Here is a 21657-nt window from a genome sequence, read left to right as displayed (position 1 = left end):
GGTAGATCGTGGCCTTCTTATTGGGCGTGGGGCTCATTTTTGATCAATGATCATAAACATAATTGAGATGAATGAAATTTCCATGAATTGATTGATATATTTACGTTAAACGTCGTCAAGCCTCTAAGATCAGAAAAAGAAGACAGCTTAAACCTGATGCACCTTGAACGCCCACACCATGCCAGATGAGATAAATGAGTCGTGGAATCAGAAGCGTTCCTTCATTCGCGAGGCGACGGTCCGAAGGTTGCCATAAACCTTGCCCTATTTTGTGTTAGAAGAATTCCTTTGAAGATTTATATGATCAAGTCTTACCGGAGGGCTACCCAGAATCAAGCTGACAATTGCCTCTCGGGCAATGTGAATGTTCTTGAATCCACCGAGAATGTGAATCTTCTGGTCTGCAAGTACCACTCGTGTCCGGCTGGCATTTTCGATTGCAAACTTGGTCTTTCCGTCCTTGCCTGCAATACGTCCGATGGCACGACCGAGATGTTCTCCGTTCAAAGTCTTCACATCCTTGATCTCGAAAGTCTGGATGTACAGATCATCAAGTCGGAGAAGGGCAATCGCATCGTCGAGATCGAAGCCAAGAGTGAAGGCCTTGACGAAATCAGCACCTTTTTGCAGAGCTCCCACATCGGTGGTAAACTTGGAGGTTCTCAATTCTACTGATCGGGTCTTGATGTTCATTCGCACTTGCAACTTGAGGTGCTCGACGATAGGAGGGCAGATCTTGGCCCAGCTCGCTTTGAGCGGGGTCATACGGTGCGGTGGGACAGGCACCTTTCGTGTCTCGATCCGATATGCGGCGGCGACGTCCTTGGCCGGGGTGAAGACAGGGCGACCTTCCTCATCGATGCGCATTTCGGTGTCCTCCGCAGACTCGGCGACGGGGTTAATCGGAGCGCCCTCGTCCACGGCTTGTACATCGATCAGAACTTCATCATCCTGATCTATTGATTGTCAGCCTTGAAAATAATATTTGCAGATCGGATCGAGTACTCACCATGAGAGACAGTCTCTGGCTGAAACTCTAGGGCCTGCTCTGGCTGGCGAATAGCTGTAGGTGCCGACATTGTGTTGCTTAAGGAATCAAGTTTTTTCCCTCATAAAATCTGTTATCGTAAAATTTAATCAGTTCCCCCCTCACGGAAAAATGAAGTGTGGGCGGAAGGGAATTTTTTGCTGCAAACAAGACAAACTCCGATGATTTCATTCGGGCTCCTCGCAACTCTTGCAAGCTTTCAAGCTTCTTGTCAACAAGTCAACTGCTGTTCATGATACAGTGTGCCTGTCATATTTTCGTGTCAAGTTTCTCATTCATGTCCAGTATGTAAAGACAAACATGTCTGCCAATCTGGGACGCCGGCTCTATGCCCATATCTGGGATACAGCAAATCCATTTCTTGGTCGCATACGAATAAATCGCGTATCGGCCTCCGATGCTTACGCCTCAAGATCATTCCTCGATTCGTCCCTTTCAAGCCACTCACGACGCATCTCGACGCTCCCAACAAAACCCACGCGGTTCAAAAGATTCGCTTCCGGTGGCTTCTTGGTCCTCGGCGTCTCACCTACCTCAACTGCTGCGGACAATACCGCAGCATGCATCATCTCCTCTCCGAAAATCGCCGCCCAGCATGTCTGGAAGCGAACTTTACACACCTCGAATGACCGTCGACGCGGGAAAGCAGCTTCGCAAGACACTCATGAACGCAACGAAAATGACCATTCCCAAAAACCCGGCCAATCCGGCAAAGATACATCCACCGCACATTCACAAGTCAGCCCACCCAAAGATACTCAACAACCAACAACGACTAATCGCCACTTAATGGATCGCTTACCACATATGCCTCAGCTACATCGGCCAACCAAGGAGGAGCTTTTAGCTGCAGCAACTGGGTTCTGGTCACGCCTCAAAGTACGATTCAAATGGTTTTCTATAAGAAGTGTTCGTCCTTACAATATGGATGAGATAACTGCCTTATTCTCGTGGGTTTTGCTGGGTCACATCGTCTGGGTTGTCGTGGGGACTACCACTTTCTTCTCGCTCCTGATCCTTGCGATCAACACAGTCTTTGCTCAAGGTACATCCATCCACTTTATGCCGCAATAAGGTCTGGATACTAATGTGCTTGAATAGAAACATTGGCGGGGTGGGTGGGTAACTATCTTACCAAGTCTTCTGGAGTCAAAGTTGTCTTTGAATCTGCAATCGTGCCCAAGTGGAAAAATGGCGTCATCACCTTCAAGAATGTCTTTGTGTCGAAGCGACCAGGCCAAGGCACAGGCCATGTCAGTAAGGGATCTCCGAAGTCTGCGGCGGCTGCAGCCGCAGCTCGAGGTGATACTGGATTAGAAGATTTTCAGGTAGTATCTGATGAAGAGGAAGATACCAACTACACACAATTTGATCTGTCGATTGAGACGGTCAACGTGACATTATCATTTACCAAATGGCTCAATGGAAAGGGCCCACTTCATGATGTTGAGGTGAAAGGTATACGAGGTGTTGTTGACCGCCGCCACGTTTACTGGCCGGAGGAGGACTTGGATCCTAAATCCTACCGACATGAGCACCTTCCTGGTGACTTTGAGATTGACTCTTTCAAGATGCATGATCTGCTTGTCACCATTTACCAACCGGACAACTTCCGGCCCTTCTCCGTGAGCATCTTCTCGTGCGACCTCCCTCAATTGCGGAAGCAATGGCTCTTCTACGATTTCCTCTCTGCCAACATGATGTCTGGGTCCTATGACAACTCCTTGTTCACAATCCACGCTCGTCAAACCCATGGGTTCACGGGCCTCCGGCAGGATAGCGAAGAAGAAGAAGAAGACGGCAAGCCAAGCCCGTGGAAGAAACATAATCGGATTCGAGTTGATGGACTCAATGTCGACCACCTCAATCGCGGTGTTCAGGGTCCCTTCTCTTGGATTCACGAAGGGACAGTAGATATTGTGGCCGATATCATGTTACCTGCAGAAAATGATGAGAGCTTGGCCAAGGTGATGGTTGATTTCTATGATCGGCTAGAAACCACAGTCACCACCAATCGTTATCCGGAACCTCTATCTTCGTCTTCCAGTACAAATTCCGAGACTGAAGATCGACGTTTCATCGCCATGGATATGCGCGTGCACCTCAACAACGTTCGAGCTGTCGTACCCATCTTCACCCGTGACCTGTCTTACATCAACAATGCACTGATTCGTCCTATTGTTGCCTATATCAACTCCAAACGCACTTTTATTCCCATCAATTGCCGCTTAGTCAAGCGCGTTGGAGATTTTGATGGCAGCTGGACCGTCTTTGACAGTGGCCTGATGGATGACCTGTCAGCTGCAGTGAGTACCCTTTCTCTTTTCCTCCCCCGATCATTACTGATAAATTCTGCAGACCTACGACGCATTTGCGCGAGATGTCGTGGATGATCAAGCCCGGAAAAGGCGGTTCAAGAAAGTCGGGTTCTGGTCCCTTCAGCTGGCCGCCCAGGCTATTTTCATGGGCATGGCTGGCAACATCGCCTAATTGTATCATTCTGTACCACCTTCGACCGGCGTTTTTCTCTTTCTTTTTGATTTGGTCTGTACTATATAGTCATTGCGGTCGCATTTACAGGAGTCTAGGTCATTTTTCTAGATAGAAACCATCTCAAGCCAAGTCTGAAACCGAACTCAAACTAGTCCACTGTGAGACGATGTCCAGGCATTGCCCTGGACATTCAAAATATTTCCATCACCAACTTCCAATAGCTTTCGGTCACTTTCATGTCACTCGGTTCCACCGCAGTTGCTCCGAGTGCTAGGACGGCTTCGTACTACAACAGTTCATATAACTATTATTTTCTCATTCTATGGTGTTTGTAAAAGGCCATTATAAACGATACACTGTAATATATAAAAGAAAAGAATGATTCAAAGTGACTGGAAAGAAAAACAGCCTCGGAGTAGTTATATAGTTACTCGTGATAGTTATTCTTACTACCTTAGGTAACCCCGACAGAAAGGGATTCTGCATACCAAAGACATCTCAGATCATCTTCCTCGCTTCTTCTTCTCTTTTCCTCTTCAGAAGGACTGCGATTCTCTCATGATCGTCTCCTTAGTATTTATCTAATTTTTTGTTATTATTCTTATTGGCTTGATACCCCCTTTTCTCCCCCCCCCCCACACTGCACTTAAGCTCTCTCACCCTTTCAACTCTCATTCTCTGTGCCACAAAGGGAGTGTTCATATCGTTGCTTTCTTTCCAATCAGTTGATCGGTTAACAATACCCCCTGTTTTGCTCCCTGGCGCTTAAGCTTCAGCTTCCGGGGTTCCGCGCTTTCGCCCTTTGGGCCTTCGCCTCGTGTCGCCCCCCGAACGTGACCCCTCTGATGAGTCTCGACTCTGACAGCCATGTCGCAAATCCCGCGGGAGAATAATGAAAGCCCGCCAACTTCATCTAATAATCGGTCCGGTTTCCCAGTCAATAACGGTCTCATTCCGCGAGATTATTTAGCTCGATCTGATCAACGCCCCGGTCCTACTCCTGGTTCCCGAAATATCACACCCTCCCCGTTGCATACAAGTTCCCTCCCCCAGTCGCACCGTGTCGGCGGATCTACATCATCCGACAGTCCCCTATCTCCGAAATCCAACCCTTCTTCCGCCCAGAATTGGTCGCCAATCACTCGCGTAGCCAATGCACCATACACTGCGCCACCCTCCAGTACTGGTCAAAGCGCGTCGCAATCACCAGAAATGGATTCGGGGAATACTAGCGGTCGACCTGGCGAAACCAATACGCCGAAATCAACCCGTGCGCCAGAACCAGATCGATCTGGCTCTTCCTCCGTCAGCTCTGTACACTCGATGCCGGGTGATCGCACACCCAATCGCATCATGCCTCGCACCTCGTCAATCGATTCTGCTATCTCGTCCCTGTCCTCCAGCTCTCAGAGATCGGCCTTTGATGTCAATGCTCTGAGTTCAGCCGACATAAACAATCTCATCAATGCCGCTGGATCTGCCGAGGCTGTGATCGTGCACCTCTTGAAAGAGAAACACCAAGCGGCCTCTCAGAACGCGCAACTTTGGAAATTAGTGGACAAACAAAGGACTTTAATCCTCGGCCTTAACAAGGATCTAGAGCGTGCTTTTCAAGAGAAGGAGAAATATCGGAAGAAGCTTAAAGATATACAAGACGCTCCGCCATTGCCCGTTGCCGAGCCCTCGGCGTCTGTGACTGCACCGAGCAGTGACAAAGAGAATGTGTCTCGCAAACCTGACCAACCATCGATTGTCCTAGCTTCTGAATCCTCTCGGCGGGAGGGCTTCGAACACACCAGAAGCCCAGTCTATGCCGCCGATATCCCGTCTCCGGTAGGAGACGGAAATAACAGGATTCCGTACCCAAATCGCAAACCACCGCCTGCGCCTCTGAATCTACGACAAGCAGACAATGACAGGGCATCTTCAGCTTCCGATTCCGATTCCGGTTCCGATTACGGCGATTCCCAGGATGTAAATGGCCTTCCGAGTGCGGGTCGTGGGCGGAGAAAGACGAGAGAGCAGGATGATCAGGACCGCGAAGCTGCGCTGGAGAAGGATATGTCTGGGTCTACCGGCTCTGTGGAACCGCCTCAGACAGCATCCTCTCAGAGCTCCCGGGATACAGCAACATGTAGCCCGAGAACAGTCCCCAGGGAGCATTCTACGAGATCACCGCCAAATGTGGGTGATTCTAACTCACTGGGGTCACTTTTGGGCTCTCGGCCCCCTCCTTCTTCGTCCGTCAATGGGCGCTCTATCGCTGCTATGCCCTTGAGCCCTGGACTGCCCTTGAGCCCGAGGCCAGAAGATCGACCCGTTAATTCTCCCATGCCGCGCATGCCACGAGACTTTTCCACTTCCATGGCAGCCGGGTATCAGGCCCAGGGATTGCCGCTCTCGCCAAGAATGGCTAATCATCCCACGGGCTTTGCTCCCATCCCTTCCGGACGTGGTCCTATTCCATTAATTGATCCCACAATCATGATTGACAGCCCGAGATCTGCAAATTTCCCCGACAATCAAATCTACCGAGGTTTGATGTCTGATGAATACCAGGGCCTGCTTTTACCTCCGAATGCCCTTCCTCTGGTTCAAGTCAGGGTATCTTCGTCGCGGCTTCGACCTTCCCGGAATAGTTACATGGCGTCGAGGCCCCTGGACGAGGAGCCTGTTTTTACTCTCAGTGTGATCCTGCGGTCAGAAATGTCAGAGCTATGGCGAGTTGAAAAGGTCATCGGTGCTTTACCACAGCTGGATCAAAAAGTCCGACAATCTTCTCCGTTTTCCGGAAAATTACCGGATAGGAGCATTTTCAGCGGACACTCCCCTGCTAAGGTTGACCTGAGACGTGCCGCACTGAATGCGTACTTTGACAGACTGTTGGACACGCCAATGGACGAGAATGCCGCGCTAGCTATCTGCCAATTTTTGACAAGTGATGCCATAGAACCTCGAGACGACGAGACAAGTTTGCTGAAAGGTCTCGCCCAGACAAGGCCCGACATGCCACGTGGACCAGACGGAAAGCCTCAAAAGGAAGGTTACTTGACCAAACGAGGCAAGAACTTCGGTGGCTGGAAAGCGAGATATTTCGTTCTCGATGGACCTGATCTGAGATACTACGAATCTCCCGGTGGTCCGCACATGGGTACTATTAAACTTCATCATGCCCAGATCGGCAAGCAATCGCCAAAACCCAACGAGAATGTTCCATCTCCTGGGGCCGAGGATGATTCTGATAACCAGTATCGCCATGCCTTTCTGGTATTGGAACCAAAGAAGAAGGATTCTTCGGCACTTGTTCGGCATGTTCTCTGCGCCGAGAGCGACGAGGAGCGTGATACGTGGGTTGATGCTCTCATGGAATATGTTGAGAATGCTTCTTCCGAAAATGAGGGACGTGGCAGCGTATCTTCCAAGAGTCAGCCTCAGTCTCAAGATGAATCCCACGTGCAGCAAAAGCAACTACTCTCCGGATCCGAGACCAAGTCTAAAATATTCAACGGAAGCAAGAGATCTGGTCGAGTTGATAGTCCCGACCAGGATCTAGGAGGCTCTGTGCAGGGTTTCAGCTTTGAGGATGCAGTGCCAGCTGATCCTCCGACTATTGGTTCCAGTGTTGAGCAAGCTCCCCGGTCCCCACGAATCCCGACGACGTTGTCGACAGAATTCAAGGACACGACGATGTCTCCCGACCAAACAATGCAGTCTCCCAGATTGATATCTAGGCCCACAAACGGCACGGTCATTCAAGACCTGGAGGCTTGGGGCAACAAAGCAAAGACATCGACGAAAGAGAAGAAACGTAGTATCTGGGGTTTCCGGTCCAGGTCTTCTTTCGACCTTGCCAACCACGCCAGCGGCGATACATCAGGCCACAATGCTGAGAGGACGGGTCCTGTTAGACCTGTATTTGGTATACCCTTGGCAGAGGCCGTGCAAGATTGCGGACTGCCAGGCATTGATGCAGGGCTGCCGGCAGTGGTTTATCGCTGCATTGAATATCTCCATGCCAAGGAAGCTGCCTTGGAGGAAGGTATCTTCCGTCTGAGCGGTTCCAATGTGGTGATTAAAGCGTTGAAAGAACGTTTCAACACTGAAGGTGATGTTGATTTCGTGTCTGGAGATCAGTATTACGACATTCATGCTGTGGCTTCTCTCTTCAAGCAATATCTTCGAGAGCTTCCGACGACAGTCTTAACTAGGGAGCTTCATTTGGACTTCCTTCGCGTTCTCGGTATGTACACATTTGGTGTTCTCTTTTTTTTTTTTACTAACCTGATTGAAAAGAACTTGACGACCGTCAAAAGAAGGTCGCTGCCTTCAACTCTCTAGTGCATAGGCTGCCTAGACCCAATCTCGCATTGCTACGAGCTCTATCGCAATTCTTGATCGAGATTGTGAACAATTCCGATGTGAACAAGATGACGGTCAGGAACGTGGGCATTGTCTTTGCCCCAACTCTCAATATTCCGGCACCGGTCTTCTCGATGTTCCTCACGGACTACGACAGTATCTTTGGCGATACTGATTCGAGCTTTGCGAGGCCGGCTATGGAACTGACAGTTGAAAACACTCTGTCGCCCGATGATATTCGTTCCCCACGTCATCAAATGTTCTCAGACCTCCCTACACCTTCGTACCAGCAGACTTCGTTCCGACCCATTGGTGATGGCAACGGTCCTTCCGATGGCCCCAGGACACACCACGACACTGGTTTCACTCCAATGCAACCTAGCTATGACCAACCGACGTCTTCCAGACATGAGCAATACCACCACCATCAACATCAGAGTGCCGGCGCTTCGTATTCTTCCTTGAATGGCATGTTGGGGGCTAGCTCGGAAGACACTCGCTCGGCAAAGACCAAGCGACGGGAGAGTTCAATGCTCTTTATGGAGGGTAAGACCCAAGCACGAGAATATTCCCACGGACTTTACTAATCTGTACTGTCTATGAAGATCCTTCTTTCTACCAGGGCAAGTGAATTATCATTCGCTTCTCACTGGCCTTTTCTTTCTTTTTTTTTCCCCACGCCCTTCCGATTCTGGAATGTCCAGTGGTCATGCCTCTCTTATTCGGAAAAATTACGACTTGCACGACTGCACAATGATGACTTAATCCACTTGGCAATCTCAGACATCAAAGTCGCGAGGGAATGTTTTAATGATAATGGTAATCAAGATGCGGCTGTCCATCTTGGAGCTGGGAGTTCCCATGCCATGGCCAGCAACTTTCACCGTTATACCCCTTCTTTTTGTTCTGCTTCTTTATCTACTTCATCTTTTTCTTCATATTTCCCCTTATTATTCGCCTTTTATTTCTTTCCCCCATATTTCAGCGCTACCATTAGGGCTCGATGTCCATATATCATTATCTGCTTTTATTTATCTGGAAATTTGGTGGTCCAGAGTTACGCGATATGGAGGCTGGCGCACTTTGCCAATTTGTTATTACAATTTACACGACGCGATGGCGGAATACAAATTTCATTACATATATATATATTATCAATTCCCGTGGCCTCGCTCACTCAGAATCGTCTTGTACTTTCTCCTCTCCAGAGACCCATGACTTCACCGGTCTCCCTTGTCCAATCTCGGACACCATCCACCAAGGCCTTGGCCATTCCCTTGTTCTTGGACTTGCTACCAGAGGGACCGAGTCCAGCGGGTTTGGCATGTTCCCCGGTGACGTATTCGGAGCCCATGCTTGGCAACACGTTTTCCCCCGCGCTCAAACTAACAAACAGGGCGAATGGAACAAGCCAAATGCACAGCCCAAAGTATGAGGCCACTTCAGAGAAAGAGGGCATCTCATCGTAATTGACTCCATACGGTTGACGCCAGTTGTTCGACGGAGGCAAGGGCTTCGAGAAGTGGCGGAACCATAGCCAGTGGTTAAGACCAACTAGAAGGCAGGATAGAAGGAAAAGAGGATCGGATAGTTTCACGATGGGGAATCGGCGCAGATTGCTAGCGTAGACCATGTGCGAACCAATGCTGAGCAGAGATAGTGACACGGGGAAACGGTCAAATATCATAAGCAGAACTTGTATCGCGACGATGCCGTAGATCAAACGGGTCAACAGACGGCGGGCGATAACCGTGTGTTCTTCCACGAGCTCGGATAGATAGTAGAGTCCCGAAGCTGGAGTTTCCAAGTCAGCTTTTGCCCATTCATGTCAGGACTCCATGTCCCATACCTATAGCCAAGGTGAGAAACGCAAACCCGACAACCACCCCGAAATATCCGACTAGCGGTAAAATCCACATGACGCGCAGTGTATACAAAGCTGTCGAGCGCTGATAGTGTTGAAAAGTAAGGCGGGAGGCAATCAGCCCCAGAGAGAGAGATTCGAGATGCAATCGGAGAAACGTGGACGGTTTTGGGGTACGGATGCCTCAGGCAGCGCCACCAAAAATAATTTAATGAATTTCTGAACTTCAACTCGCAACGCAACTTGCACATTCAATACCACACACCATGTCGCGCCCTGAAGATACCCTGTATGACCGCATGACTCTGCTGCATATATCATGAAGAAGGAAAAAAAAACTAACATCGCATCTCGAAAACTACAGCCCTCCGGACCTGTTCTACAATGACAATGAATCTCGAAAGTATACAAAGTCGTCGCGAATTCGCAACATCCAAGCCAGCATGACCAGTCGCGCACTGGAACTCCTCGACCTAAAATCGCCATCCTTCATCCTCGATCTCGGCTGCGGCTCCGGACTCTCCGGCGAAATGCTCTCCGAAGTCGAGCCCGAAGACGGCGGCCCGCACACATGGGTCGGCATGGATATTTCACCCAGCATGTTGGACGTGGCTTTACAACGCGAAGTAGAAGGCGATCTATTCCTCGCGGATATCGGTCAGGGAGTTCCCTTCCGGCCGGGCACATTCGACGCCGCAATCAGCATCAGTGCGATCCAGTGGCTGTGCAATGCGGAAACCAGCGATGTCACTGCTGAAGGTCGACTGCGACGCTTCTTCGAAGGTCTGTACGCTAGTCTTCGTCGGGGTGGACGTGCGGTGTGTCAGTTCTACCCGAAGAATGATGTCCAGCGGAGTATGATCAGTGGGGCTGCAATCAAAGCTGGCTTTGGTGCGGGTATCCTTGAAGATGACCCCGGGACTAAGAGCAGCAAGTTGTACCTGGTTCTGACTGTTGGTGGCGGCGGTCTGCCCGGTGATATTACGGGGGTTGTGAATGGCATGGATGATGTCAATATCTTGGATGCTCGGCGGAAGGCTACGGAGATCAATAATGCCCGTGGACCTCCGAGGAAGGGAGACAAGGCTTGGATTATGAACAAAAAGGAGCAGATGGCGAAGAAGGGCAAGGTCGTCAAGGCTAGCTCGAAATACACCGGCCGCAAACGACGAATCGCTTTCTGATCGGACTGCTTTGTTTACGGGCACCGATGTTCGTCTTTGTCGGATCCAATCAAAAAGAGAAACGAAAAAAAGGAGAAAAGGAGAAAAAGCCCGGATGAAAGGAGTCTTCAAGTCATTCTCCCGAAGTACATAGCTTTCACCCATTCTGTCTGTGTATGCGCATTCCTTTGGGCGTTATTCGGATTGTCTTGCCGGGAAGCCCATAGGGTACCTACAAGTTCGACTCGGGTTAAATTAGTCGATCGTGAGGTGCCTGCTAGAGGCCTCGCAATGGGTTGGAGGCTTGGAGGATGAGCTCTCTACCTTCTGGGCACGATATGAGACTGGCCTATTGAAGAAGATTCACGATGTTTATACCCAATTAATAATGCAATGAATGTCCTCGTTATGAACAAAAGAAAAATAGTCTATTGCTATAACTTGCGAGGGAACGTGTCGAGCTAAATTGAAAGGAAAGATAATACATCAAGTGAAGACGACACCGACCAATTCACGGTGTGCAGAGCACAATGCAAGAATCAGCAAGCAACATCCTCAATCGTAGCGGTAGGTATATTGGAGTGAGGGGGGTTCCAAAATTTACAGAGCCGCCTCCATCTTGTCCAAAACAGCCCGGGTGAACTCGTGAGTGGTAGCACGACCACCCATGTCGCGGGTCATAACGTTGCTAAAAGAAGGAAGTCAGCATTGTCATTTTTCATAACGGTATTGGCGTTCACTCACCCTTCACCGATAACATCGTAGACAGCCTTGGAAATGCGGTTGGCGTGGTCATCGAGACCGAGGTGGCGCAGGAGCATGGAGCCGGACAGGATCATGGCACTGGGGTTGGCCTGGTCCTTGCCCTTGATGTCAAGGCCGACGTGACGGCAGCCGGGCTCGAAGACAGCAACGTCACGACCCATGCTGCAACCGGGGACAACACCGGGTCCACCAACGAGGGCAGCGCCAACGTTGGACAGAATGCCACCGTAAAGGTTGGGCATGACCAAAACGTCGAACTGCTGGGGACGGGACACAGCCTGCATGGAAGCGTTGTCCACAATCATGTCGTTCACCTCCAGGGTGGGGTAGTCCTCGGCGACCTTGTGGAATGTGCTGCGGAAGAGACCATCGGCCAACTTCATGATGTTGGCCTTGTGGATGCAGGTAACCTTCTTGCGGTTGTTGGCAAGGGCGAAGCTGAAGGCGAACTTGGCGATACGCTCAGACTTGGCGCGAGTGATGATCTTCAAGGACTCGACAACTCCGTTGACGGACTGGTGCTCGAGGCCGGAGTACTCACCCTCGGTGTTCTCACGGATGATGCAGAGGTCGACGTTCTTGTGGCGGGTCTCGTAACCGGGGATGTTCTTGATCAGAGAGATGGAGGCGTAGATGTCCAACTCCTGACGCAGGGCAACGTTGAAGGACTGGTGGCCCGAGCGCTCAATGGGAGTGTGGAGAATACCCTTTAGGCCGAGCTTGTTGCGCTTGAGGGAAGCCAGGGACTCGCGGAAGAGCTCCTCGGAGTGCTTGTTACCGGCATCGACACCGCTAACGTCGACCTGCTCCCACTCAATGGGAACGTTGTCAGCCTTGAAGATGGTTTTGACTGATTCGGCAACCTCAGCACCGATACCGTCACCTTGTCGAGTGTTAGTTCAAGAGCGTGCGCCATGACAGCGGAGAAGGCGCAAAACATGTGAAGCATACCAGGGATGAGGGTCACGGTGTACTTGCCACCGTACTTGGTGGGCTTGAAGATATCCGACTGAACACTAGCGAAGGCTGGGTAAATGGGTTAGCGGGGATGGATTTTGATGCACGTCAGGGAATTTTAATGGGCGTACATCTGGCGGGAACAGAGCGGCCGACAGATGAAGCTGCGGAAGCACTGCTGAGCAGAGTCTATAGAGAGCAGAGACAGGTTAGCGAAGCTGCCACTAACTCCCTTGCAAAGGACTGAGATCACGGAAACGCGGAAACGCGGAAACCGAGAAAAAGCAAAACCAGGGAGGAACTTACCCGTGCAGGCTGTGCGGTTCTGGAGAACATTTTCGAGTGATTGGATATTTAAACAAAGAGATTGGGTGAGGTATGAATCGAAGTGAGAGGGGGTTGGAAAAGGGAAGCGTGAAAACGGGAGAAAAGGCTCCGGATGGGCTCGGCATCGAGCGACTTGTGGTTAGCGCCGGCCCGATCTTATCTGAATGGATCACTTGGGCTGGGCAGTATGTCCACTCCTACACTACCTACACTACCTACACGACACTAGACATACTACAGCTACAATGAAACAATGAAATCTCATATGAGCTTGGCATTCTTATTCACTTATTCCCCGGAACTAACTTTCTTTGGTCAATTCTTATTCAGATCCTCTTCTGGTCCTCGAATATCACATACCTCAGGTCAAGTGGTCAACTCGAACAAAAGAACATATCTACCATCTTAACTAATATACTCTAGTTCAATCCACTGGGCTTATCAGCCCATCTGTTTGTCAAAGCATTCCAAATTATGGCTTGCCCCGGACCCTCTATACGAGACAGAGTTCCTTATTGAGGAGGCAAGCTAAGGGTTGTCAATAAGAACCCTATTCACGGTGGATCAAACAGTGCCGATCTCGAGCAGTGCCTCTATTTGGGTTAATGTTCCTTGACAAAGAGCTCTATTCAGGACCGTGTCTCTATTCAGAGTAAAGGAATCTCCGAACTCCGGCCCAACATGCTCTTCTCAATAACGAGACTACTATTGAGCCAACGATGATCCTGATCTTTAAGAATATATAAACCTGGCTGTTCCTCGTTCTGCTTTCTTTTCTCCAGACATCTCCATCATCGAGCTATCTCAGTATCTGTCTTTCGCTCCTCAAACCAACTTTCAATTTCAAACCCCCGTTTCTCCTTCAACCATCAAGATGAAGTTCACCTCCGTCGTCATCGCGGTTCTCGCCGCTGGCACCGTCCAGGCTGCCGCTACTCCTCAAACAACTCTCCCCAAGTGGTGTGGCCACATCGGCCAGGGCTGCAAGCGGACCACCGATGCCTCCGTCGATGTCAAGCGCTCTGCCGATGCTCTCGCCGAGGCCATGGCCAAGAATCTGCCCCTTGTTCTTCAGAAGTGGTGTGGCCACATTGGCCAGGGCTGCTACAAGGCCAAGCGTGCCGCCGATGCCGTCGATGAGGTCAAGCGTACCGCCGACGCTCTCGCTTATGCCATGGCTGCCCTCGAGGAAGAGGAAGAGGAGTAAAGGTATGATACAGTTCCATCTGTCCTGTGCATGGATTCAATTACTGACTTTTCCCAGTGTCTCCTATACAATGAATTCCGTGGTGCTGCAACATCGATAGAGATTGCTCGATAGCTCTCTTTTCAATTATCGATATGCACAACACCGTCGATTACTTTTCGGTATGAGAGCTTTTGGAAGCCAATTGGCATAGTTAAGATGGATTGGTTTATGAAATGCCAATGGCGAACACTCCTTTATATTCACCGTTGGTCATGCCCAGGTGGCATTGGTTTCTGATTAAATCAGCACTTGAATTGTGAGGGTTGATGGATCACTACGCAAATAAATATGTATCTAGAACCAAATAATTCCATCTCCTCTCAAATAACATTCCAAATCAGAATTCCAAAAGACAAAAAGTACCGGTTAACTCGGGTGACCTAAATTTGGTATATATCCCTTCGACCGAGGGAGTAATTGGATAGCTAATTGGTAAGTGTTTATGCTAGTTAGGGCATGTAGAGGCAAGGATAACAATAATATGATACTTACAAAAGAAATTCGTTCCAATAGATCTATTTTAACAGAACTAATGGTGGTATACACCACAGCTGGGGTAATATCGTCTCATCTCTTCAAATGCGCCATAGTTCGACTCCATCGGACCGGCTTTTGTCAACTCCCACCATTGCTGACCTTGATACACCGGGTCCTTTGAGCCAGCATATGATTCACCAGTGGTAGGCTCTTTCGGGATATGAGAGGCTTGATTGGCAACGTTCCCGTAGCCCGACACCATGTAGGGTTCAGCATCAGCATAGGCATTCCCATCTTCACTGTGGTCCATAGCAGAATCATGCATAGCAAAGTCCCCGGCAGTGGCGGCTTCATTCCCAAACTGCGAGTAGAGCCGCCATGTTTGAATCAATCGTTCTCTCTGTTCCGCTTCGGCGTTCTCGAAGAGCATAAGCTGGTCCGGGGTAAGGGCATTTGGATCAAGACCGTGATGTCTCAGAACATCAACGCTTGAAGGCTGGTTTGTGTGCTGGGGCTGGTTTGTGTGCTGGGCGACTCTGTGGGCCGAGTGGTGGTAGTGTTGGGTAATGCTGTATGCAATTTGTGGCGCTTGAGGTGGTACGACAGTTTCTCTAGGGGCGGGCTGCAGCTGTGTCATACTCATTTGTCTATCGAACAGAGCTGAAAGTTCGTCTTGCACTTTCGACTCGCCTTCGGAAGCAGACATGCCGCACTAGATATATATATGCCCCTGGGTCAGGTTCCTTGGCATAACATGTAAGAGCGAGCACCATCTACCTGTTTACAGTGAGGGTTCTCGATGAAGGCTGTGAGCGCATTTGAGATATCGGAGACGTGCCCGCAGTGCGGGCACTGATGTAGTATCGAGGAGGACATGGAGGGGTAGATTTCTGTATAGCTCGACGATATCCGAATGAATGGGAAAATGGGAAAATGGCAGAATCGATTCAGAAGTTTTTCCCTCTAAAACTGAATACGAGAAAGGATTCAGAGAGTTTGTGTCTTTTGTTTAGATCGAGGGGCAAAGATGCCCAAGTGCTTGCTCGGTTGGGCTGCAGTCCGAGGGCCAGTAGGAGATGCTCAAATGTTATACTGCATTTTATGCCTGTAATCGATCCATAATGGGTCCATATATGCCCACAGTGTGTTCGCGCTGTGTCCATGATACATCCAATACATCCAATACTACAAGGTACTGAAGTAGTACTCCAAAAGCTTGTAGAGAAGACATACAAATCAAAGTACCAATTAGGTACCCCATGGTCATGTGACTGGAAGCTCTGCCAGGCAACCCCGTGACGCGACAGCGTCACTGCTTAGCCTAGGAACCTCCGTTATCATCCCCAGAGCTTCCAACCTCACCCTACCTATCCATAGTCTCCCTCCAAACCGGCCATTCTCCTCCCTTATCTGTCCAATACAGATTACCTCTTTCGATCCCCCGGCCTACCCACGGTGACGTCTATTGTCCTTGAACCTCACCGCATCGCATCCTCACCAAAATCATGGTCAGTCAGCTTCGGATCCACACAATGTACTATGCTGTATCCCGATCAAGCTAACAGAGTGATTATTTAGACGTCAATCGGCACAGGCTACGATCTCTCCAACTCGGTGTTCTCGCCAGACGGCCGGAATTTCCAGGTAACCAAACACAACCCAGCTCATGAATGAGCCACGGAACAGCTTCGGCTGACCATACCATCTAGGTTGAATATGCCGTCAAGGCAGTTGAGAACGGAGGTACCGCTATCGGCATCAGATGCAATGATGGTGTAGTGTTGGCAGTGGAGAAGATCATCACTAGCAAGCTCCTAAAGCCAGGCGCGAACAAGAGAATCGCAACAGTCGATCGCCATGTCGGAATTGTGAGACCTACTTCCCTTTCTCCCTGTCGCCTCTCCCCGACGAAATACGTTTTTATCAAAAGCATGCTACCAGGGAAGGCTTCAAGTATCCGTTGCTAATCTGTCTTCTTTCTACCACAGGTATCCGCTGGACTCGTCCCCGACGGCCGTCACTTTGTTTCCAGAGCTAGAGATGAAGCTTCCTCCTGGAGAGGCACATACAAAGGTCCCATTCCGACCGCTGCGCTGGCCAATCGCTTGGGTGGGTATGTTCAGGCCTACACTCTTTACTCCAGTGTACGGCCCTTCGGTGTAACTGCTATTGTTGGTGGCTGGGATACCGAGGCGGAGCTTCCAGTTGATGGACAGGTCGGCAATGGACCCAAGTCTGGCTCCGGTGGAAAGATCGAGGGTGCCAAGGCTGGAGGCCCTGGCCTATACATGATCGAGCCTAGTGGACTGTATTGGGTACGTTGCGACTTGTTTGCTGTGTGGGTGTTTGAATATGCTGACAAGTATTTATAGGGCTACTACGGTGCTGCTACTGGAAAGGGACGACAGGCCGCCAAAGCCGAACTCGAGAAACTAGACCTGACCTCGGGCAATCTGTCTTTGCTAGATGGCGTGAAGGAAGCTGCCCGCATTATCTATGTCTCCCACGAGGACAGCAAGGACAAGGACTTCGAGCTCGAGATGACGTGGATCAGCTCGGTCGACGGACCGACCAAGGGCCGCCACGAGGAAGTGCCCAAGGAGCTCCTCGAGGAAGCAGAGAAAGCAGCAAAGCGGTCTTTGGAAGGGGATGACGAAGAAGAGGAGGACAAGGGTCAAGGCGAACAGATGGAAGAGTGAACATGTAATAGATTATGCTCCCCAAGAATTATGGTTCTGTGAAAGATGTTCCCTTTCTTACTCCAAAAACAATCTCCCACAACGGACCAAGTTATGTTATTCAGGTTCCAAAAAGCCACACCAAATATATCAGAGGGTCCCATCGTAGCCCCCAGCCTCTCTTCCAAAGTACCTCTACAAAATCTTACCCTCAGCCCACTCCTTGCGCTTAAGACCCAATTCCACAGCCGCACTTCCCCAGTCCTCACCATGGTTATGCATATGACCATTCCCAAGCCCAGCACGCTCCAATCCCTGCTGCTCCGTCAAAACAGTAAGCAAGCCAAAGATAACAGGGACACCCGAATCAAGCTGCACACGCATGAGTCCCTGGCTGACGGCGTCGGCGATGTATTCGAAGTGCATGGTTGCGCCCTTGATGAGCACGCCGATGGCGATGATCGCATCGAAGGGTTTCTTCGGGCTGGCGAAGTTGGTCGAGCCGGATACTTCGGCTGTTGGCGAGGACAGGAGGTCCGTGGCGCTGGTGCCCTGCGTGGAGGAGGAGTTGGCCTGGAGCTGGGATGCGGCGTAGAGGCTGGATGTCAAGTAGTGTTAGTCAACGCTATCACGGGCAGATACAGCAAGCACACAGCACACAGCACTACAGCGCATAGTATACAGTATACTATAAAGTATGCAGTCGTATACAGTATACAATGTCATGTGTGAGATATCATCCCCGCACTCACCGTTGCACCGCAAGCGGCAGCTCGTAGCTACCAGGAACTGTCTGGACTGTGATGTTCTCCGGCAGCACGCCGGCAGCGAGCAAGTTCTTCTTCGCTCCCGATACCAGCTGGTCAATGATCACTGTGTTCCATCTGGCGTGCACGATCGCCACGCGGAGTCCGGAGCCTGTGGTGGAATCGGTATTAGCTGGGGGTGTTTCTCCAAGGGCTGTTGTTCGGTTTTACCATCGTGGGTCTGGGCTGCGCCGGGGCCTTTGATGGTAGTCATTTTTGTTGAGAGGGGCGTCCGAGAAAGATGATGTTGTTTCCTGAAGATTGGAAGAATTGAGCTTGACACAAGTGTTTAGGAATCAGAGCTCGAGGCTCGAGGGGCGAAATCCCTCGGTCCCGCATTTGGCGGGGGAAGGCGGAATGTCATCACCCACGGCAATTGAGCGCAATTGGCCTGTGGAATGCTTCTACGGTCAATTCGGTTTATAAAGCTGGACACTGATTCTTAACTAAAAAATACTAATAGGCATTGGATTCAAAGAAAGATGATTGAAAAAACAAAACGAGATTCCATTGTCCCGAAGCTGAAAACACCTAAAAATAAAAAGATGACCGGATCATAAGAATCGTCTAACCTTGCCCTAAAGAAACATTTACTCGACAGTGACCGACTTAGCCAGGTTACGAGGGAAATCGACATTCAATCCCTCGCCAACGGCAAGCCAGTAAGATATCAGCTGCAATGGGATCACATTGAGCAGACCCTGAAGACAATCCACAGTCTTGGGGACGTTGATCTTCTCGGTCAGGGCATCGGAGAACTCGGGGTCGTCTTCGTTGCAGATGACAATTGGGCGACCACCACGAGCAATGACCTGCTGGTAGGCGTTCAAGGACTTAGTGAAGAGTCTGTCACGGGTGAGGATCATGATAATGGGAAGGTTCTCGTCAACAAGAGCCAAAACACCGTGCTTCAGTTCGCCGGACATGACGGCCTCGCAGTGGAGGTATGAGATTTCCTTGATCTTCAAAGCACCCTCAAGAGCAGTGGGGAATTGAGCACCACGGCCCAACAGCAGCAAACTTTTCTGGTTCTTGAAGAACTTGGCACACAGCTCCTTGATGGGGTCGTTGAGTTTCAAGATCTCCTTGAACTGCTCGGAGATCTGTCCAAGACCCTCCATGATCTCCTCACGTCGGTCCTGCTTAGAGGCACGATCCTCACTCAGCGACAAAGCGAACATGACCATGGCAACAAACTGAGAAGTGTATGCCTTGGTCGAGGCCACACCGATCTCGGGACCAGCATTAATGTGCACACCGCAGTGGGTGAGGAGAGAGATGGAAGATCCGACAACGTTGACACAACCGACGGTCAGAGCGCCACGTTCCAGACAGTAGCGAAGAGCCATCAGGGAATCAGCGGTCTCTCCAGATTGAGAGACAAACACACAGGTGTCATCACGGAAGACTGGGGCCTGTCGGTCGAGGAAGTCGGAGGCGAGCTCGACTGCGATCGGAATCTCAGTGAGCTCTTCGAAGATACCACGCACAGCCATGCATGAGTGGTAGCTCGTTCCGCAGGCAATGAAGATGATTCGCCGGCAGCGACGAATGGTCGAGATGTACTGGCGGAGACCACCGAGGGTGACCTTCTTGTTGGCTACATCCAGACGACCTCTCATAGTGTTGACGACAGACTCGGGCTGCTCGAAGATCTCCTTCTGCATGAAGTGATCGAACTTGCCCTTCATGATCTCCTGCAATTCGAGCTCAATGGTCTGGATGGCACGGACGTTGGAGGTGCCATCATCCTTGGTCAGACGGTGGATGTTGAGTTGTCCCTCGTGGATGTGAGCGATATCGTCATCCTCCAGGTAGAGCACCTTCTTGGTGTGCTCCACAATGGCAGATGGGTCAGAAGACAAGAAGAACTCCACGGGCTGGGGGATGCCATCATCGGACAGGAATGCCCGCGACTGGGAGCGGTGCAACAGTGACTTGTCGGGGGGGGCAAGGAGGCTTGTGGCAGACTTCTTGGCGGCCGCATTCTGGGAGGCCTGCTCCGCGGAAAGGACACCTTCTTCCGAGTATTCAACATCGACAAAATCCACCTTCATCTTCTTGGAGGTCTTGACACCGATGACTAGGGGCGAACCCTTACGGGCCGCAATAACCTCATGGGGGTAGTGGACCGACTTGAGCAGCAAACCGAAGGCACCCTCAAGCTCTTTGATGACGGCCTTGGCGAGGACTGTGAATTCGATGTCGGGGTGTTGGTCGTAAAGGTACTTGGCGAGCTTGGCAATGCACTCGGTATCGGTCTCGGTCTCGAAGCGGAAACCCTTGCTCTCTAGCAGAGCCTTCAATTCCTTATAGTTGGTGATGATACCGTTGTGCACGACGGAGAACTCCCAGGTGGGATCAGAACTGTTCGACCATCCAATTAGCTTCTCTATCTTCTCTCCATCATCCGGGGGGGGTGTTTTCTGGGACTTACCGGTGGGGGTGGCAGTTCTGGCGGGAAGGGGTACCGTGAGTAGCCCAACGGGTGTGAGAGATACCAGCATGAGACTCGAAGGTCTTGGTCATGTCATATGTGCTCTGATCGATGAGTTCCTTCAACTTGGCCACCTTGCCGACTTCCTTGAATGCGCAGACTTCATTTTTCTTGTTGCCATCGACGGCCAAACCAGCCGAGTCGTAGCCACGGTATTCCAACCTGGAGAGGCCTGGGGAAATAACGGTGAGCAAAAGGCTAAAATCATTGAATCACACTTGGCGACTCACCATTAAGCAGTGTGTCAATGATGAACCTGCGGTCCTTCTCCACGAGGTAGTTGATGTAGCCGAAGATTCCACTAAGAACTGTGAGCATGGATACTTCAACCATGGATGGTAGACCAGAGCTTACCACATGATGGGCAAAAGCAAAAAGTGAATGCAAAGACAATGGTAGTGAGAGAATAAAGATTGTCAGGGGGAATTAAAAGCAGCAGAGAGAGGAGACAAGATAGAAAGATGCAAAGAAGGCACAGGAGTTTCGTATTTATAAGTTGTAGAGGGGGGCAAGAACAGAGAGGGTAGGGGGAGGGGCGGATTATTATTAGCTCTTTCACTTTGTGCAAGCTTTCGTCCAATGAGGAGAATGCTCGGGCCAATGCTGGTTGTTAGGGGAATCGAATGTCTCACTTGGCATATTATTTGATGTTTATTTCGTGAACATTGTTAAAAATAAATATTAAATATTTCCATTGACGTTGGTGTTAATAATAGCAAGTAAATAAATAGTACCTTTTTTTTTTCTCCTTTTCTTGGCAATCTGAGTCCCGGGGTCTATATTGGTAGTGCCGGGGTCCTATATCGGTCTGATCTTCGCCGTATATTCACGCTAGATCGGAGCTAGCAGGCGAAGCAAAGCAGTGGCGGAGCTTTGAAAGTCCCAAAAAAAAAACATACGGGGGAAAATCTCTAATTATATCTTTTAGTGGCCCGGCGCATTCCTTAGTGGGAGGATCCCCTGAGAAAAAAAGA

General features: G+C 50.3%; 11 protein-coding genes across 11 annotated transcripts; 5 read left to right on the top strand and 6 right to left on the bottom strand.

The window, feature by feature from the left end:
* Nucleotides 1-207: 207 nt before the first annotated feature.
* LCP9604111_6097 (pre-rRNA-processing protein PNO1) lies at nt 208-1079 on the bottom strand (the record flags this gene model as incomplete). Its single annotated transcript, XM_039073980.1, has 3 exons — nt 208-264; nt 316-956; nt 1010-1079. The coding sequence occupies 3 exons, from the start codon at nt 1077-1079 to the stop codon at nt 208-210; spliced, it is 768 nt and encodes a 255-aa protein (XP_038928132.1).
* A 269-nt stretch (nt 1080-1348) lies between these two features.
* Nucleotides 1349-3538, top strand: LCP9604111_6096 (mitochondrial distribution and morphology protein; the record flags this gene model as incomplete). Its single annotated transcript, XM_039073979.1, has 3 exons — nt 1349-2093; nt 2150-3354; nt 3407-3538. 3 exons carry the CDS (start codon nt 1349-1351, stop codon nt 3536-3538), a joined length of 2082 nt encoding a protein of 693 aa, XP_038928131.1.
* Nucleotides 3539-4408: 870 nt separating this feature from the next.
* On the top strand, nt 4409-8531 carry LCP9604111_6095 (GTPase-activating protein BEM3; the record flags this gene model as incomplete). The annotated part of the gene is made up of 3 exons (XM_039073978.1): nt 4409-7781; nt 7835-8446; nt 8506-8531. The coding sequence occupies 3 exons, from the start codon at nt 4409-4411 to the stop codon at nt 8529-8531; spliced, it is 4011 nt and encodes a 1336-aa protein (XP_038928130.1).
* Nucleotides 8532-9077: 546 nt separating this feature from the next.
* On the bottom strand, nt 9078-9819 carry LCP9604111_6094 (uncharacterized protein; the record flags this gene model as incomplete). Its single annotated transcript, XM_039073977.1, has 2 exons — nt 9078-9694; nt 9750-9819. The coding sequence occupies 2 exons, from the start codon at nt 9817-9819 to the stop codon at nt 9078-9080; spliced, it is 687 nt and encodes a 228-aa protein (XP_038928129.1).
* Nucleotides 9820-10030: 211 nt separating this feature from the next.
* On the top strand, nt 10031-10948 carry LCP9604111_6093 (18S rRNA methyltransferase BUD23; the record flags this gene model as incomplete). The annotated part of the gene is made up of 2 exons (XM_039073976.1): nt 10031-10053; nt 10129-10948. 2 exons carry the CDS (start codon nt 10031-10033, stop codon nt 10946-10948), a joined length of 843 nt encoding a protein of 280 aa, XP_038928128.1.
* A 579-nt stretch (nt 10949-11527) lies between these two features.
* LCP9604111_6092 (isocitrate dehydrogenase (NAD(+)) IDH1) lies at nt 11528-12985 on the bottom strand (the record flags this gene model as incomplete). The annotated part of the gene is made up of 5 exons (XM_039073975.1): nt 11528-11615; nt 11672-12575; nt 12644-12718; nt 12781-12838; nt 12956-12985. 5 exons carry the CDS (start codon nt 12983-12985, stop codon nt 11528-11530), a joined length of 1155 nt encoding a protein of 384 aa, XP_038928127.1.
* Nucleotides 12986-13850: 865 nt separating this feature from the next.
* Nucleotides 13851-14297, top strand: LCP9604111_6091 (mating alpha-pheromone PpgA; the record flags this gene model as incomplete). Its single annotated transcript, XM_039073974.1, has 3 exons — nt 13851-14124; nt 14166-14185; nt 14241-14297. The coding sequence occupies 3 exons, from the start codon at nt 13851-13853 to the stop codon at nt 14295-14297; spliced, it is 351 nt and encodes a 116-aa protein (XP_038928126.1).
* A 457-nt stretch (nt 14298-14754) lies between these two features.
* Nucleotides 14755-15578, bottom strand: LCP9604111_6090 (uncharacterized protein; the record flags this gene model as incomplete). Its single annotated transcript, XM_039073973.1, has 2 exons — nt 14755-15414; nt 15480-15578. 2 exons carry the CDS (start codon nt 15576-15578, stop codon nt 14755-14757), a joined length of 759 nt encoding a protein of 252 aa, XP_038928125.1.
* Nucleotides 15579-16207: 629 nt separating this feature from the next.
* On the top strand, nt 16208-17401 carry LCP9604111_6089 (proteasome core particle subunit alpha 7; the record flags this gene model as incomplete). Its single annotated transcript, XM_039073971.1, has 5 exons — nt 16208-16210; nt 16281-16346; nt 16412-16570; nt 16691-17017; nt 17075-17401. 5 exons carry the CDS (start codon nt 16208-16210, stop codon nt 17399-17401), a joined length of 882 nt encoding a protein of 293 aa, XP_038928124.1.
* Nucleotides 17402-17575: 174 nt separating this feature from the next.
* Nucleotides 17576-18400, bottom strand: LCP9604111_6088 (lumazine synthase RIB4; the record flags this gene model as incomplete). The annotated part of the gene is made up of 3 exons (XM_039073970.1): nt 17576-17978; nt 18133-18298; nt 18358-18400. The coding sequence occupies 3 exons, from the start codon at nt 18398-18400 to the stop codon at nt 17576-17578; spliced, it is 612 nt and encodes a 203-aa protein (XP_038928123.1).
* Nucleotides 18401-18776: 376 nt separating this feature from the next.
* gfa1 (glutamine--fructose-6-phosphate transaminase (isomerizing) GFA1) lies at nt 18777-21042 on the bottom strand (the record flags this gene model as incomplete). The annotated part of the gene is made up of 4 exons (XM_039073969.1): nt 18777-20553; nt 20624-20855; nt 20914-20984; nt 21038-21042. The coding sequence occupies 4 exons, from the start codon at nt 21040-21042 to the stop codon at nt 18777-18779; spliced, it is 2085 nt and encodes a 694-aa protein (XP_038928122.1).
* Between the last annotated feature and the right edge of the window lie 615 nt (nt 21043-21657).

Source organism: Penicillium roqueforti (assembly GCF_015533775.1).
Source record: "Penicillium roqueforti strain LCP96 04111 chromosome Unknown scaffold_15, whole genome shotgun sequence".
Taxonomy (NCBI): Eukaryota; Fungi; Ascomycota; class Eurotiomycetes; order Eurotiales; family Aspergillaceae; genus Penicillium; species Penicillium roqueforti.
Note: the sequence above shows the minus strand (reverse complement) of the source record. Positions and strands in the feature narration are given on the sequence as shown.